Below are 18,295 nucleotides of genomic sequence, written 5' to 3' on the forward strand. Positions count from 1 at the left end.
TTCCTGGTTTGAGACCGGATGTGGGGTTTTACATTTCCGGTAGCTTTACTTTGCGGTCAATCGATACTGCGAAGATATACTCCAAAATTGATGTCCAAAACTCAAAAACGGAACGATCGCGTTAAGTTACAAAGAGGAGAAGGTGGGAACACTCACCACTGTTGTGTCATAAAAATCTAATGATCAATTTTGACGTTTAAAGAGTTTAGATCGATCAGTTGTTTACATCACTAAACACAAGCAGAACTGCATCACTGCAGCAGAAGACACATCGTCCACATTCAGAAGCACATCTCTGTACAGTGACTGGTCTTATGATTTAAACAGGCAAATGTTCAGCATTCAAACTACAGGTGAACAATAGTCAAACCAGATGTTTTCCCGTTATGTCGATATCAGCTAGTCAAGCACACACCTACACAGCATGTTAACAAACCGTGAAAAAAAGCCACACAAAAAATTAATGATTGCTGGTAACGGTTTCTATACATTAGTATTTACGAAGGGTATGTTGTGACTTACCTTAAAAATTACAGCGGTCCCTCGCTACAACGCGGTTCACCTTTCACCTCGCTGTTTCGCAGATTTTTTAGTGCAAGTTTGCATGCTTTTTTACGTCCTGCGTCCTGATCGCTGCAGACGATCTCCTCCGTCTCTCCTGTACAGTACAGAATCGCTGCATCTATCGCTAGCAGTGTGACTCTGAAGTGCAGTGCTGTATGTCCACGATGTACACGAAACGTTTTGCACCGTCAAAAAATAAAATTGGCTACTTGATTTCACCTATCGCTGGTTATTTTTAGAACATAACACCCGCGATAAACGAGGGACAGCTGAGAAATATAACATTTAAATCCATTTTCTCTTTTCCCCTGAGGCGTGGGGGGAAAATATCGACAAGTACATCATTTACAGATATATTGGGTAAATGCCCGAGACATCTATAGAAATGTAAATCGCCGCTTTATTTATTTATTTGCTATTTCACAGTTGCTGCTTCAACACTTTACCAGTAAAATCGAAACATCAGGTGCAGAAGATAGTTAAATGGTTTTGTTAATGGTTAAAATAGAAAATCTTGCTCAAGAGTGACTCATGCATTGCAAAACTTTAGTTTCCATCATCTAACATTGAAACAGAAACTTGGATGATCTTTATCTCCATCTGAACTACCAGAATGGGTCATGATTTGGGTCATGTTTGCTTATCAACCCATCTACACAGGTTTGTTTATTTGCAGTCGGATGCATTTAGAGTAAATTATTCACGACTACAAGACATATAATTTTCCTTGACGTTTCAGTGGCATTTACAGTAAACAAAGCAAAAGGAAAATATCTGCAGCTGTTTTTATGCCTCCCTGATGCCCACACATTGGAAGACTATGTGGCATCGGAGGAACAGGAGGGTCCCTCTCAGTGGGCCTCAGAACCACCTCTTCAGGAGCAAAGTCTGGCATGTCACTGGCACCTCAGGTAACATATGCTCCTGCGACAACTTCATTATCTCTCATTAGCCTCATCCTATAAGAACTAACTCCACAGACATGCACCAACCACGGAGGTTTATAAATCCTCATCCTCCCATCCAATAACACGTTATGTCAATGTACTTTGAGCATATGTAAATGACACAGACAGTTATGGGTGGCAGAGCGCGGTGGCACCCTCTGACCTCAGCAAATTTGTGTAATTATGTCAGCTTGTGCTACATTCTTCACAGTACACAGTGCCCATTAATGCGTTCATTAAACACAGCTTAGCTCAGCGAGTGACCAGGAAATCTTGTGGAATTAGACTCAAGCTGTGTTTCCACCGCCGCAGACACACCTGACAAACCAACGGACAGGTTTTTAGTCCCATTCGGTCGCCTGAGAGTCACAGACGAGCAGGGGGGGCTGATGAGGGATTGAGAAAAAGAGCAGCCATGTTTCTACCTCTGACATAACTGGAGTCAAATCTGCTCATGGCTTCAGAAAACATTTTAACACATGAGCAATATATTCCATTAACAAATACAGGAAATTTACCTTTTTTAATTAAAAAAAAGAGCCATTTTTCACCAGGATTGCAATGAAATTCTTTATGTGAATCATCTCAGTGTGCAACTCAAGAATAGTTTGTGCTTTAAGAGTTATTCTGTATGTTTACAGACTAAGAATAATTGACAATTACAGCATTTAAAAAGCTCATGAGTCCTGCTAAACAGGCTTGAAATTATATTTTTCTTGTATGAGAAAATTCTGAAACCACTCCAGAGTAATGGATAAAAAGGCCTTTTATAAAACATTTCTTTATAAAATAGATTTATTCTTACTGATCACAGGAGATTGTCTTATAATGTCTGATTGTGCAGGTGAGTCGTGTAAAAGGGCTGAAACAAGGTGTAAATGTCACCATTGTATGTTGTCTCGGTGGTTTACATCATTGCTGTAAAGCGGTCGGACGTGCAGATCTACAGGTGATTGTGTTGTGATTTCAGTCTCTACACAGGTAAATCATCTGTTAAACGTACTCTGTGCGCTTCCTGTAATTTACACCTGTGCCCATCACCTGGTACCGCCGCTGCAGCACAGGCTGAGGCTCCACCTGAGAGCACGAGGAGGAGGTGATCAAGATCAGGCCGGCAACTATGAGGAGAAATCCTGCTGCCCAGCCGCAGTACAAAGCGTCTCCAAACTCCCACCGAGGCACCACGTCAGGCACTTTGTCATCAAAGAAATGCATCACTGCTATATGTGCCATATAGGACACTGGAATCAGACACAGAACCCCAGAAACCATCCCGAGCACCCCTCCCGTGATGATTAAAATCCTCTTGGTTTGTTGACCGCTGTCCTCTTTACAGCTGTGGACCAAGTCAAGTCCAGGTATTCCCACGAGAATTCCCAGCATGCCAACAGCGAGGGCAGCACACATGAGGATGCGGGCCAGCTTGAGGTCTGTGGAAAGGCCCAGCAGGCTGTCATAAGCCCTACACTCCATCCCTCCAACGTCCTGGACCACGCAGGTCTCCCACAGGCCCAGCTCGTAGCTCTCCACAGGCAGCAGCGCAGTGCTCATGGTCAGCCACTGCGGTAAGATAGTGGTGGTTAAAGCGCACAGCCATGCTCCAACGTAGACCAGCATCCCCAGCAGCTCCAAAGCGCAGGCGCACGTGTCCATGTTTCTCTCCCCCTCTCTCTGGCCTCCACGCTTGACAGAGCCACAAGAGTTCTTCTTCTCCTTCTCTGGCTGCACTTCAGATGGAGAGGCCTGTCGCTGTGCAGTCGGGACAGGAACTGCTCAAAACACCTGATAATTAGAGTTGACCGCTCTAGCTCTGAGGCTTGGAGCTCGTTCTCAAACAGTTCCCACTCAGAGGAGCACACATCTTCTGCTGCTGGAGGGAGAGGGGAGCCCGCATGGCCCTCCCCTTTGTGGTCCTCCTGCTCTCGCTGCTGTGCCAATGGGCAGCAGGGGCAGAGGCAGAGATGGCCACGATTTTTACAAGACCATTCCTATATGCTCTTCCAAAACTGCATGCCATAAGGGATGTCGTTAAATGTCAACAGAATTGTGTTTATACTGAGAAAAAAAACAACAACTGCTTGAAGTTCAGTTTGCATCCTGCAATCCAGCAATAACTGGGTACAAGCATATGAACAAGGGGCCACACACTACAGCAAACTCAGCTTATTATTTGCAAATGCTAAACACTCTTGTCATAAAGTTAGTTGCCACTAAAGCCCTTCATCTCTGTCCTCAAAGGGTTTTTCCTGTAGCCATGAGTAGCCTGGTTAGAAAAACACTTCAGTGTTAGAGTATCATAAAGGCAGTGTTGCACAACTAGGCCTTTGAGTGATTTATTACCAGTGAAAAATGTTATGTAAGGACAGTAATGCTGAGATTTGCTCATAACCATTTAAGTTAAATTTAAAAATATATGAATATTTTTGTCATATTCCTCGTGGTGGGATAGCTGCTCACAGTCAGGCTGTCTGCTGCATGTGACTAAATCTGAAACAACAGAGCAGCTTATTGTGTGCTCTCGTATGAACACTGCATGGTTGTGGGAAATGATCGTAGGAGGCAATAGATCAAAGCTGAGATGTGAGAAAATGTTTCCCGTTCATAAACTCATAGACAGCCGTACAAACCACAAACAAACACACAAACAAAAATGCACAGATAACATCCCCGGGCTGCCAAACTCCTCCTGCTCCGGCGAAGAAAACACTCAGCTGACTGCTGTGATGTCCTCACAAACACTTAAGGAATACCAAACGATACCAGAAACAAGCTTAATCTCAGCTTTAAAGGGACGTCTCTGCAGCTATAGACAAGTTACTCATGATGTTCCTGGCCAAGAATGTCACATTACACATCCAACTTAATTTCTGTCTCTGAAAATATGAAAAATTAAAGTGTAGTTGCAGTTCCCCTTCTTACCCACAGAGGCCGCCAAATATCCTGCAAAAATAAATAAATTGGCATGTGGTGGGGGATATTATTCAGAGTTTAAAAGAGTATTTTTTAATACTCTGAGAGAGAGTCTCACCTAGTGTCTGGTTTTACTGCTCCTCCTAATCCTCTTTCTAACTTGTTCTTACACAGTTTTAAACTTAGCTGGATGCACAGTGTTAATTATGCTGACCACAAAATAGTTTGTAAATTTGTAAGTGAAAACCCCCTCACTACTGCACAAAGAAAGACAAGCAAGGCAAGCCTGAAATGATTTGGTACAGTATACTAATAAATACTATACTAATATAGTATGTAAAGTACAGAGGAGGTATAGTGGATATATTGGACAAGGCATGTTGAGTATGGAGCTTCCAAGCAGGAGGAAAGGAGGAAGAGCTCAGAATATTCATTAATGTAATGAAGAAGGACATGCAGAGGGTTGGTGTGACAGATGAGGATGCAAAGAAGAGGGTCAGGTGGAGGCAGATGATCCCCTTTGGGAACAAAAGGGAAAACCTACAAGAAGAAGATGATAGTTGCATATTTTAGGTAATTTGGATATATTTTAATCTACTTTTAGCTACTTAAGTAAGAATAATTGTAAAACAGTTGAAACGCCAGGAAGTTGATCTGGGTGGCCAGTGTATGAGCTGTTGCAGTGCCAATTAAGGCCAAGAGGTGGCGCAGCTGCACTACTAAAACGACTCCTTCAAACAGCGGGATCGGGGGAGTTTCCCTCGATTTTATATTAAAATGATATCTTTTTTATAACTGTCTTATATTAATAATAACTTTAAAAAATTACTTTTTTAAATTGTATATACACAAACAGAAGCTACTCTTGAGATACATTAATGAGTGAATCAACAGGTTTGTGTCGCAGCGTTAGCTAAATCACTCAGCTGAATTAACATTAAAATGAAACGTTAAGTTTATTTTATAAGGTATGTTTTCGCGGCGCCGTGAAGCTTTAATGAAAGTGTTGAGCTCTGAAGTTTCCTCATTGGACAGGGGGAACTGACTCCGTCGTACGTATGCAAATCCGCTCCCGAATATGGACACGGGGAATGAAATATGGCGGAGAAGGCGAACATGGAGAAACGAGCACTGAGAGAGCCCCGCCGCGCTGATTTTGGAGGGTTGTAGAAAGAAGAAGAGGAAAGTGGATGTACCCCCGGTGGGACTTTTTCCAGCCTCGGTGGAAAGTTTTGTATCTGCGTTTCTTTTCTCCAGCGCGTCCAGGTCGTTTGGTTGTAATGCAGTGAGGAGCGACTTTTTCAGGGGGATAAAAGCAGGGCAGGGGGCTGCAGCCCTCTCACCGTCTCGACGCTATGCCGTGGGTCAGCGGCGGAAAGCGGAGAGAGAGCTCGGAACTGCCGCTGCCCGCGGGCTGGGAGGAAGCCCGGGATTACGATGGCAGAGTGTTTTTCATCGACCACAACACCCGGCAAACTTCATGGATTGACCCCAGAGATAGGTACGCTTAAGGCCCCGGAGTAGTGTTATTACACACACTAACAAAAAGTAATCTTAATACAACGAGACTTCTGTATAAACTGACATAACTCACAGGAGAGCAGGGGCGTTTCCAGGGGGGGTTTAATGGGGTGGCACAGAGGGACCGAGAATGAGCCAGGGTTGGCTCACTGGAAAATAATTGTAGAAAAGTAATATAGATAACATAAACGAACTACGAACCATCATATTCCCGCAAATAGAAGCTTTTATGTGCAAAATGGCTCTTCACATAAGCCTGAAAATTTCATTCAAAGCTATCTGAAAAAGTTTCACCATCAACATACTGTTCTTCTTCTTCTAGTTTTAGTTTCCTAAAGAAACCTACAACTTTGATCACAGAGAATATCGTTTCCCCCACATAATACATCCTTAAATTTTCTTTCTTTTTTCTGGTTATTTTTATTTACTACATTTGGCCTTATGGTGAACCCGCCAATTTAAGATTTTGTTTTGATGCACTTGATGATAGTAAGCTGTTCTGTATTCATGTCACCAGTTTAGTTCTTAGTTCTAGACCCTGCAGGTTTTAGATCTCACCCTGGGTCAACACACCTGAATCACATGATTAGCTCATTACCAGGCCTCTGGAGAACTTCAAGACATGTTGAGAAGGTAATTTATCCATTTAAATCAGCTGTGATGGATCAAGGACACATCTAAAACCTGCAGGGACACCGGCCCTCGTGGACTGAGATTGGGGACCCCTGTTCTAGACTAAGACGAAGATTATTAGCACTGTGGGCAAAACTGTGGGCAAAATTGCTTGTGTAGTATCTTGTTGAACTTAAGAGATGAACTTAGCCGTATAAGGAAAAGTCAATGAAATCGCCTCTTCCCCTTCCTATTATTTTATTTATTTATTTTTTTTATGGGGTGGCACAAAGCAAGAGGGCATTCACGGGAAATCAGAAAATATAATGTAGACCGTAAATGAAAGTAGAAAGCATTGCAGATCCCTGTGCTCTAATAGAGTTTATGAGAGTGTGAAAATGGTTTGATGAATAACTGTTTTCCAAAGCAGATGTGGAATACTGTTTCTGTTATTTTCATTTAAGTTTATGGTCGACATATAGCTCAATATGATTTAAAGCAAACTCTAAATTTTTCCTACCTTTAATAAATATCCTAGTTTTCACATTTAATGAACCAGTTTACAAAAAATATAACTGGATAGAACTGTCTTAAAATATAGGTGAACTAAATAAGTGGGTGAGTCTATTATCATGTAGATAAACAATAGTATTTTATGCCTGTATTATATTATTCTTGCAAAAATGTAATTATTTTAGTATTTGACTTGGATTTTCAGTCCTCCCTTCAGCTGGCAGTTTTTATTGGGAAACACTAAGTAAGTAATATGTCAGTACAGTTTCCATATAAAGACACTGAGAGGATTTAAAAGTTTTATCATTAAATATACTTAAAGTACTTATCATCCAGAATCATGATTATTCATTTAATAATTTTTATAACTGTAATATTGTAGCTGGAGATTATTTTAATTACTTTATTACCGATTGATTGATTGATTGATTGATCGATAATACTTTATTCTTCCTGAGGGAAATAGTCTGATCTCTCCTATATTATTAGCTGTATATTTTAAAATCAAATTATATTTGTAATATCGTATTTACATATAAAATAGAGTAAGAGTAGAAAGTAGAATAATATAGAAATAAAGTAGAAGTATAAATAATAAATGTACTATATTAGACTATAAAACTGGCCCTGTTCATTAGAGGTGGGAATCACCATACAACTCACAATACGATATTATCACAATACTTAACGCACGATACGATATTATTGCAATTTTTAAAAATATTTTGCGATATTCAAATTCTGTACATAAAGGTAAACTTTATCAATATTAATTTTATCTAATATCAAAGTCTCACACTCAGTCTTTCTCTCATTTCAGTCAGTTTTATTGTTGACAAACTGAACGGTTTGTATTACAGTCTAGTCCAACTTAACTGAATGCAACCATCTGGTACAATTATAGCTATTCTGAACTATGCAATTTATGAAAACTATGCAGCCCATTCAGCAACTGAAGAATTTGAAAGTAAATTAAAACAAAATATAATTTTACATTAAATAAAAAAAGTTTTAAACTTAATTAAAATAAAACATGTCTTAAATTAAAATAAGTAAACTGTCATGTTTATTGCTGCCAAAAAAAAAGTTAAACACATTTGGACAGTGAAGGAATGTGAGGATTCTTGCTCAGAAAAAGGAGCTGATCGTGGACTGGAACATGCTCTGACTTCAGAGCATGTTCCAGTCCACGAAAAAATTGTTTGTAACAAAATATCGATTTCTGCTGTCCCTGTATCGATACATTATTAGCAAACAAAATATCACGATACTACATAGTATCGATTTTTTTCCCCCACCCCTACTGTTCATGTTCTTGTAAAATTACCTGCATATCTGGACAATGCCCCTGTTGGAGCAAGGTTGTAATTACTATCAGAGGTTGTGTTTTGTGGATAAGTAAAGTTTAGGGACAGTTTGGGACAAGCGGTCACAAAGCACTATACACGAGGCTAAAATAAACATGAAGATTAGGTGCCAAAGAAAAATATAAGACGCAGTAAAATAAACGGGTAGTTTTAAAATAAGTAAATAACAATTCAATAAAAGAGTCTTCAACAGAAGACCGGTTTTTGACTGCTTTTTAAAAGAATCCACAGGGGCAGCTCCTTTATTGTGAGGTTGTGGTGAATCATGTGGCCACAGTCGATGATCGTCTGAGGTTTGGGAGCAGCTGTGGGCCTCCACAGCGCCTACAGAAGCTCCCTTACAAACATGATCATGGTCTAATGATCCCGCATGTCGGTTTAAACATGAAATTTGACAGTTTGGACATAAAATTAGACAGCAGCTCAGCCTTTCTATTGTTGCAGAGGAGTTGTTTTTGTCCAAGTTAACCCTGTCAGCGTGGTCACCTGAGCTATTTATCTGTCCCTTCTTCACTTAGAAGAAAACCTGTTGAGTGTGTGTGTGTGTGTTCGCATGTGTGTCAAACCTCAGTCATCCAGACTCATCAGTAAGCCCTGCAGATTTATGACTTCCAGTGACCTGAAACATTCCTGGCTCACACACCTAATACAGAGCGCCATTGTTATCCAGCTCCCCTTTCCTTTCCACACAAAGACACCTCCTAAAGACCAGTCAGAGAGTGAAGAGCTGCTCTCAAGTTTGTCATGTCCAGCCTTCAAAAGATGACAATTTTAGTGTGTGATTTCCATTGCATGGAGATTTCAGCATGGAGATTAGTAGTCGGACATGTGCTTTAAACTCCAACTCCCAGAAATCTTTGTGAAAGTATGTGAGGAATGCTCGCTGGGCCACTGAGAAAGCTGCAAGGATGTGCTTTTTGCAGGGACTGGGATTTTACCAGCCCAGAAGCAAGCTCAATCAGGCATTCAAAGCAGACTTTGTTGTGAGATTACTGGGAATTACAGCAAGTATTTTAGCTCTGGTGTATTATGAGGGGGAAGGCTGAAATTCACAAAAACAGAGCTCAAAGTATGGCGAGTACTAGCGTACATTTTACTCCAGCAGTGGGCTTCTAGTAGCTGCGTGTAATCTAGATAAGGAAAACCTGATTTCCTCGTGAGTTGATTAACCATTGTTGTTTGCAGCTAATAGCAGTTTCACAAATTTTTATAGTCATCAGCATTTGAGGGAGGGCCTTCTTTAGTAAGACTAAAGAATGTTTTCTGCATTTGTTCTGGTGCGGCTCCGTGATTTAAAGGCTTTCTCATTGGAGGAATGTCTTCTGTCACCACCTGATACTGACTTTCCAATAAATCACATCGCAGCACAAACCTTCTGCTAATGAGCAGCAGATACAAAAAGGTGTCAGCATGTTCTGTCAGGGTTAAAAAAAAAAAGGCTGATAAATGAGGCTGTTTGCATGCACGTATGTCAGGAGCAGAGAGATGAATGCAGAGATAAGAGGTTCGTAATTTCTCCTGTCAAGTCTCGGTTTGACAGCTGCTCCGCTGAATTGAAATCAAAGGATGAACATCACTCATTGGGTGTTGAACCCCTGAGAATCAGCTGATCTGCTCTGTCCAATGACTTTTTTTGTAAAGCCTTGCAAAAGTTGACTTTCTTACTGTTCATATTTTTGGAGTTACAGGATCTGAAAATACACTGGGCTGGGTTGAAATTTGGTGCGTTTTAGTTTGCGTGATTTTTTTTCCTGCATTTTTCCTGCTAACTTTGTAAATACAAGAGACAACTTTTTAACTTTTCAATACATTTTTATGACTAAAAAGAATGCTATTTTTAAAGAAAAAAATTAAATTAAATTAACCCACCTTTATCTCCTGTGACAAAAAAAAAAGACACAAAAAATCTGCTGATACTGAGGGGGTCAGGAGGGAACTTCTTACAGCAGGGTAGTTTTGTGACTCATTTGTTTTTATAGGACTTCATCATGAGATCTGGGGTTTACCTGAGGCTGCTAAATGGAAAGAAATATCAGCCAGACACTTAAAAGACAAATTATGTGATGAGATTCTTTGAAGGTGTTGTGGAATTATAAAAATGCAATAAATGTAGTCAGGTGAAGACTGTTTGTGTTTGTGTGTTTAACCCTCAAGCCACCAAGATAATGACCAGAGGCGTTCTCCTGCAGTAAATCTTTCTACTCTGCTAGGTGCTTACATCAGAGTGTGAGTGTGTGTATTAATGATAAAAAGCACGTAGAGTGAATAAAATTAAGTGCTGCATGTATGATTGGGTGCCTTTTGGGTGCGTAGTAAGAGTAGAAAAGCGTTATTTACATACCAGTCGGGGGAGCGGGGTGGAGGTGGAATGCTCTATATTTTGAGAATAATATGATCTGTTTTACAGAAAACACTGGCCTCAGATTTGCAGTTTAACTCCTGGCTCTCAAGAAACAAAAAGTAGAGTACAGCACCTTGTGTGATCTAGTGTGTTGCTCACCAGGTCTGCCTGATGCGCCTTGAGTCTGCTGACTCACAGAGAGGAGCGTCAGTAGTGGATTATCACTGCTAATCGCTAAAACAGAGGCACCATTGAAGCTGGAACATAATTGTCAGTGATGATCACGATGAGCTGTAATGGGGCGGCGTATCAGCCAGAGGTCAAGTTTGTTCCTGCGGGTATGCGCGATGTCGACAGCCGAAGATGGAGACGTTTTGGTTAGATGACGGTGTGAAGTGACTCATTAGACGGACATGCCAATGCAGTTCACAGATACCTGAGAAATTGAGGGTTTCTCTGTTTACTTTGGTATAGCAAGTAAATAAATATAAGGTAAGACAGACTCATTGCTGTCAATGTACAGCTCTCAAAAATGAGCCTTTGGTGGGTGACTGCGCACGTTTGGTAGGCGTGTGGTATAAAAATGGCTGTTTTGCCTGACTTTACAGAAGTGCGTGCGTTTTCTTGTCGGCCATTCCATAAACAAAAATGTATTTGAAGCTTGAATAAATTAAACCCATTTACAGAAAACTTAAAAATCACCATCCAAGAATTTTTTTTCCCCCTTGATGGAAGGCCAAAACCTCAGTGTTTTTTTTAATATGAAGGAAAATCCCTGAAGAAGAAAATGCTTCATGTGATGATGATGGTATGAAGACGATGCAGCTGGGTGGGCTGAAGATTTTCAGACTTTTGAAGTGGTATAAGATGACTGGTGACTGATAATTAACTGACATTTCTTGTAGGTCAGCGTAAATATCAACAGAAAAGTTCGAGGTTCCCTAAAACCATGCTGGTGTGCATGCAGGAAAACCCTGATAAATGCGGATTAATCATAAGGAACCAGGAAAACCCCTGACTTTGCAAGCAGCTGAGACCCCGTCCGAACTGATTGCCTTAATTTCTGATGATGCTTTTTTTTTTTTTTTTTTTGGGCTGACGGTGGATACCTCAAGCTGCTCTCGGCCAGCTCCTGCAGATAAGCTGAGCAGCTCTGAGGGGCTTTTTTGTTGCTGTGGAATGAACGTTATGTTAGGCATGCCTACACTAATGCCCGGGGGCTCTGCTCGCTCGCGGCCCCAGACAAAGCAGCAGAACAGAGGCAGTTCCCACGTGTCTACCTCCTCCTCTCATCCTGGGCCCTGTAGGCCTCCTTTATTAGCTCTGTTATGCAATGGCCATGGCCGGCCTGCCGCTCAGCAAAGGGAGGCCTTTATGCTTGGTCACAAAGCACATCAAATTCAATTATTCTGGAAAGGGTGAGCTGTGTTGCCAGCACCAAAGGGTTATTCACATGCGCTGAACCCCGCTGTTATTTTGCTTCCCCCAGTGTTTTCATTATGATGGCTCTTTTTTGTCTTTCGGTTGCAGGAGGTTGCGAACATGTCATTGCTTGATCTGGTGTCATTTTGCCCGTGTTCTTTTTCATGAGCAGACAATATGTTTGTCTTCAGCTTTCACCTCACTCCTTCTGGAAGCGCAAACACTTTGTCCTTCAGCAGTTAGTGCTGCAGGCGCCTTTGACGTCCAGGTTTCCCAGCTGACTGTCCTGTGGGTTTTTTGTTGGTTTTTTTGGATGATTTATTGCTACAACAACAAAAACAAAAACACTCACTCGTAGCTTAAAGCCTGCTTTATGTTGTTCCTCAATATGCTTTTCTCTGGCAGCTTCAGCCATCAGTCAGATTTGTAGGTTGGCAGTGTTTTATGTGTATATTGTGAAGAATGCTACCTAAACAGGACATGCCAGACTCCGTGGACCAGCCTTCAGCTCTGGGTGACCATTGTTTTTTTTGTTTTGTTTTTTCTTCCTCTTCCACGCATCTGCACAATTCTTATTCAAAAGTGAAGAAAAATGCTGTTGACAACCTGGACTCTACTGTTTTTCTGTGCTTTTACAACTACAAAAACTACAGTTTCTCTGTTATTATATTTTAACGGATCTTCATGTGCTTCTGGTTGATTTATTTTGAAACTATTTATAAAGCTTTCAAAAAAATTAATATTAACAATTAAACATAAGACCCAGGAAACCCCAGCAGAACAGGTAATTAATTTCGAAGCAGCGTCTTTTTTTTAATTTTTTTAATTTTTTTTTAAAGAATGTAAAACGTGTCTATCTGCTTGTTAAGCTTGACATAATTAGCTATTTCCGGGCATAAATGCTCCTTCAGTTCCCAAAAGCAAACAAACACTGAGGCACCTTTGACAGTTAAAAAACAATCCACATTTTTTCAGCTCCAATAAAATGATCAGTATGGCTGTTCTCCCAGATGTTACAATAAAATTTAACATCCAGGCATGAAGGGAAGAGAGTTTACAAGACATCTGAAAATCATATATCATGTTCCTGTGCAGCACTGCTGCAACTCTGGACGTAAGCAAAGACTGAAAACTGACTCCAGCAAAGGTTGAAGGGTTAGTGAAGTTGAGCTAGCTGACATTATGATGTTCTACCTGGTGCCTACCTACAAAGCTATCAGTAGGCATATAGTAGTGTAGGCGAACCAGCATCCTGTCTAACAGGATGTTAGTCATTCTTATGACGGTGCATGGTTTGGATTACACACTATGAAAAAGGCCTGATCCTAAGCAGTGGTGTTCATAGCTGTAGTAAAAGCCTTATTTTAAAGAGAACTTGTAACAAAATGCTTGAGAGGCTGAGAATGACTGAACTGTTTTGGGGAAACAAGAAGCAAAGCACTAGAGCAGGTTAAAAAGACGAGAGCCTCATGAAGGCAGCGCTTAGACCCAGAAACAGGGTTATGACATCATAACTATTTTTTTCTTAAAAAGATTTATATAAAGCAGTGGTTCCCATTTCAGGACCTGAAAGACTCCACTGATCAGGCTGTTTGACAACCACTAAATTACAGTCGCTGATGTCATTTCTAAAACCCAAGCAGTGGAAATGCACAGATAAATCATCTAAAATCAGCCTGATGTTAAATGACACAATAGTTACCATTGGCAGTGGTCAATAATAATGTGCAACATTAATTTTATGCTTTATAAGATTTCAGAATTATTGTAATAAAGAGTCATTATGCTAATTTCCAGCTCAATATTTTTTATTATTGAACTCTAATAGAGTTGGTTTCTATAATTCACAGTATATAAATGAAATAATCTTTATTTATCACATACTGTACCTTGGTGCCTCCAATTCATCCTCAAGCTGCTTTAGTGCCTCTTTTGAAACCAGTTTTCTTCTGATTGGCTGCCACTTGCAAAGAGAAGGTGGGTGGGCGGGATTTTGTACTCATAACCAGTTCTATATGCCTATGATGAACGTATTAGGGATACTATCCTGTCTTTAAGTGATGACGTGATGAATCCTAATTCCAGGCCCAAACTACTCTTCGTTTAATAAGGCTGTTGTGTATTTCACATGTTTTAATGCTTTGTATCTTGTTCTATTTAATCTCAACAAGCCCCTGAAAACAGTCAGTGATCACTGTCGGTAGGGCAGGGATATGGCCAAAAATATTTATCACGGTATATATTTGGAAATTTGCTATAACGATATAACTGATGATATAATTGACGCGAGACAAAATAGTTTACAACTCCACAACTTTATTGGTGCAAAAAAAAAACCATCAATGCATTTTCACTGAAACAAGCAGCTGTTTTTTATGTATATTAAATCTATATAAAAATTTAACAATGCAAATTCCTTGCTGACAGTTTAACCAAAAGGCATTTCCAGTGGAAATGGGCTCACATATCCTGAGCATATAATATCCACAAAACTGAAAAAGAGGTTATACACACACAATACGGTAATATTATGTTGAAGCATGTACGTAGTAGCAGTACGTATCACTCCACAAGGCTCCCAACTATGGTAGCCGTAATGCTCCGACAATCCATCAAGCGGTGCGGCTTCGATTTTTGAGCGCCGTGTACCACATAAAATCTGCCATGTGCGTATGAAAACAAAGGCACTGCGCATTCGCATTTTACCCATATTTTATCGCGATATTTCATTTTCTTATCATTGCCTAACGTTATACCGGTATTACCGTGAATGGTATGATAAGGCCTAGCGTTCATCTTCTAGCTTCACTGTTTATATTATGCTAACATAGCTGTGTCACTAGCAATCACGTAGCACGTCATTACATGCGAATTATCCAAACTTCAGTAACCCTACAAATGTCGCTGCTGTTTACTTTTCTGTCTTCATTTATGTTGGAAGTGATAGCAGAGCTGTACGTCTTAATTTTTTCAGAAACCCCTCAGTCAGAACATGGTATATTTAGATGGAAACTAGCGAGCTAACTCCCTGCTAACTTCTAACTCCGCTAAGTTTAATAAATTCTGTTTTCATGGATGCCTGGATGTTAAACTTAATTGTTACACCTGGTAAAGCAGCAACGCTGATCATTTTATTAAAGATGAAAGAATTTAGACAGTTCTTAACTCTCAGTGATGCCGCAGTGATTGTGTGACTTTAGGGACCTGCAGTGGAGTTGGGCCCAGGCACGGCTAATGACGTCAGACTTAAAGACGGGATACAGGTCAAAGTATAGAAAGAACTATTTGAAGATCTCTGTTTGGTTCACAGGGATTACTTCAGCATATGGTAACTTTATTATTTGAAATAAAGCCACAACAACAGGATATGTATGATAGAAAATAGTTGTCCCCCTTAAAATTGTCCATCTATCTTTTATAACATTTTTGCTTCTCTGTCACACTGAGGGGAAAAATACAAAAGCTTAAAAAAACAAACAAAGCCCGTAATTTCACAATTCTGCATCCCTACTAACTACCAGTTAAACAGAGTGTTCATCCAGCTGTATTTAATTGCAGTATTTCGCTATCGTCTTTAGCAAACTACTGTCTTGAGTTTGCGACTACCCCCAAACTCTCAATAATTCATTTAGAGCATGTTTTCATTAAGAGAAAATGTGGAGATGCGGTGCTATGTGCCAATTTTGAATTGAAGCTCCAGACCAGATTATGTGTTCAGCCTAAGTTGCCCTCTTCATTTTCCTTTTTAAATACGCCCAACAAATGCTCCACCTTGCTTCTATCTCATATTGTATTGGGGAGATGACAAACAGTTTGCAAGCCAAAAAAAAAGTGCTGTTGCCTCAAAAATTCCTTTCTGTGTTAAAAAAGAAATGTGAAAACAACTTTCGGAGGAATGTCATTTATGTCCAGACTGTCAAAGGGGTCTGGTGCAGCGTTTCAGAGTGAGGCCTGAAGCAGCTGGCAGACAGACGGACGCACAGACACCCGGTTCTCCCATTATGTGTTAAATCTTATAGAAATAGGTTTCTATAAGTAGCCTAAGATCCCCGTCTCTGTACACATTTAGACAGCGCCTGAACATATGGACGGGGCTTGTCCGCTGGAGCTGAAAGCTAAAAGACTGTGTAGCAAGGCTTGAAGGGCTTCATTTTTATGAAACGGGGCTTTAGCTCTAATATCACCTTAGCTAAAAATGTTGAAGTAGCTCTTTCTAATTACAGCTCTGAATACTACAGTATAAATGAAGATTTGGTAATGCTGTGTTCGTAAGGCCTCATCTGTGTAATCTCCAAGTGGTTGCTGGGTGAAATCGGTCTCTTGGCATCTTTCACCAAATGGTCTAGTGACCATCAAGTAGTCAACCTTAACCTAGAAATGGAGTGGTTAAATTCCATTTCTAGGTTAAAGTTGACTAGCTAGGTCCAGAAGAGAGGCACAGAGGAAAGAAAACCTAAGTTTCACTTCCTTTAAATTTTCATGGAAATTCTGACCCACATCCTTTACACAAAAATCAGCCCTTGGTACCTCTAACAGCCTTAGAAACAACAAAGAGATTTGGGAAAGAGATTATTTTTAAATTGCCTTACTGTCCAAAAAAAAAAAAGTTTAATACACAAACAAAACCTGCGTGATGCACCTTTAAATCAGGCCACAATCCAAAGTGATTTACATTTTTCCCTCAGTGTCACATTTGGATGCAATGAATAGCCTTTATCTTTAAATCCATAAGGTTGGAAATTTCACACCGGTGCTGAGAGTGGACCAGGTGGTAAAATCGATGTGTTTCTGACAACTCCACTCTCTGGTCTTCTTGCCAGTACCACTGCTACCTTTAGCTGTATTTCTTTTCTTACATTTTCTAGATCTCATCACTTGTTCATCAAATGTCTCTTACTAAATTAGGCGGCATTTCATCAGTCCATTTTTAACCAAGTAAAAAGAGTCAGCTGAAGTGGTGTCAGAGGCTGCATTATATGAAGCTGAAAGCCTGGATTAATGAAGAAATGTCTCTGCGTGGTGTTTTGGGTTTTCTTAAGACGGCAAACACAAAGAAAACCTGGTTATATTCAACCAGAAGCATAGTCCACCCCTCTGATTAAATGAGCAGTGCTTGTTGTGCAAAGATCTCTCCTCTGGTCAGATTTGTAGACTTCAGCAGTAGGTTTGTGGGATCATAAAAGCCTTTCAGTGGCTGATTAAGTGTTTCGTGATTCTGATTTGATTCTTCTGCTGTGGCTGACTGGCTGTTTTATAACATAGCTGCATTTATAGTGAACCAAACAGTGTCAAAAATGCATTATAAACGGACTGTTTGGGGCTGTCTGTATTAAAAAAGTTGGCGTAATCAGCTGTATGTTTTTTAATTTATTATGAGCTGTATTATGAACCAAATAAAAGCCGGCAGCAGCAAGAGAGCCTTTGAATTGTTGTTAGCTTCTTGAAAACATGTGGCTGTCAAACCTTAGTGAGCTCATTGTGGTCGAGCTGAAGGATAGTAACCCAGATTCAGAGTATTAAATCCAGCTTCTGAGGTCCCGTAAAGAAATTTGTGAAGGCAGTATTATTTTTAGTGGAATGTGCAGACTTCTTTCTGGAGAATTTTAATTGTTGCAGCTCCGAAACAAGGGCTAAGGAGCTGGTGGTGATGACCCAGCTAGACGTGGTCCGTCGGCCCAGACTCGAGTTTCACATGCCTTTCCCATGCAGCAGGCCGTCGCCGTTACAGATAGAAATATCCTCTGGGACAACCCAGGATGGCACAGATTATTCTAGAATTAGCAAATGTCTTCAACAACTAAATATATTTTGCTGAGAATTTGCGGTGCACGAGCAAGCCCGGCAGCATTTCATTCCTCCACAGCTGAACATGCTTGTCATTCTCGCAGCCTCTATTTTTTTCCGTTTCAGATACGTCTCATTTTCTGTTTTCGCTCAGATTGAAAGAGGATCCTGGAGAATGTTTAATGTTTTAGAATAAACCATTAGCCGCCGACAGAGCCTCAACATGCATGCGAGTATTTTTATTTATTTTTTTTTTTTTTTGATGTTTTCTCAGGTTTATTTCTTGTCTTAATACTTCTTTGATATTTCTGGTC

At 40.3% G+C, this 18,295-nt stretch overlaps 2 protein-coding genes across 2 annotated transcripts in view; one reads left to right on the forward strand and one right to left on the reverse strand.

The window, feature by feature from the left end:
* Positions 1-2,427: 2,427 nt before the first annotated feature.
* LOC102797841 (claudin-24-like) lies at positions 2,428-3,164 on the reverse strand. The gene has a single exon (XM_006790265.2). It carries the CDS (start codon positions 3,162-3,164, stop codon positions 2,505-2,507), a length of 660 nt encoding a protein of 219 aa, XP_006790328.1. The 3' UTR covers positions 2,428-2,504.
* Positions 3,165-5,487: 2,323 nt separating this feature from the next.
* Positions 5,488-18,295, forward strand: part of wwc3 (WWC family member 3) — a 45,066-nt gene continuing 32,258 nt past the window's right edge. The window contains exon 1 of the mRNA XM_087836330.1: positions 5,488-5,922. Within this exon, the coding sequence (XP_087692456.1) occupies positions 5,777-5,922 (146 nt within the window). The 5' untranslated portion in view covers positions 5,488-5,776. The remainder of the gene's footprint in view (positions 5,923-18,295) is intronic.

This window comes from Neolamprologus brichardi, chromosome 23, assembly GCF_056152115.1.
Source record: "Neolamprologus brichardi isolate AB-2024 chromosome 23, ASM5615211v1, whole genome shotgun sequence".
In the NCBI taxonomy this organism is placed as follows: Eukaryota; Metazoa; Chordata; class Actinopteri; order Cichliformes; family Cichlidae; genus Neolamprologus; species Neolamprologus brichardi.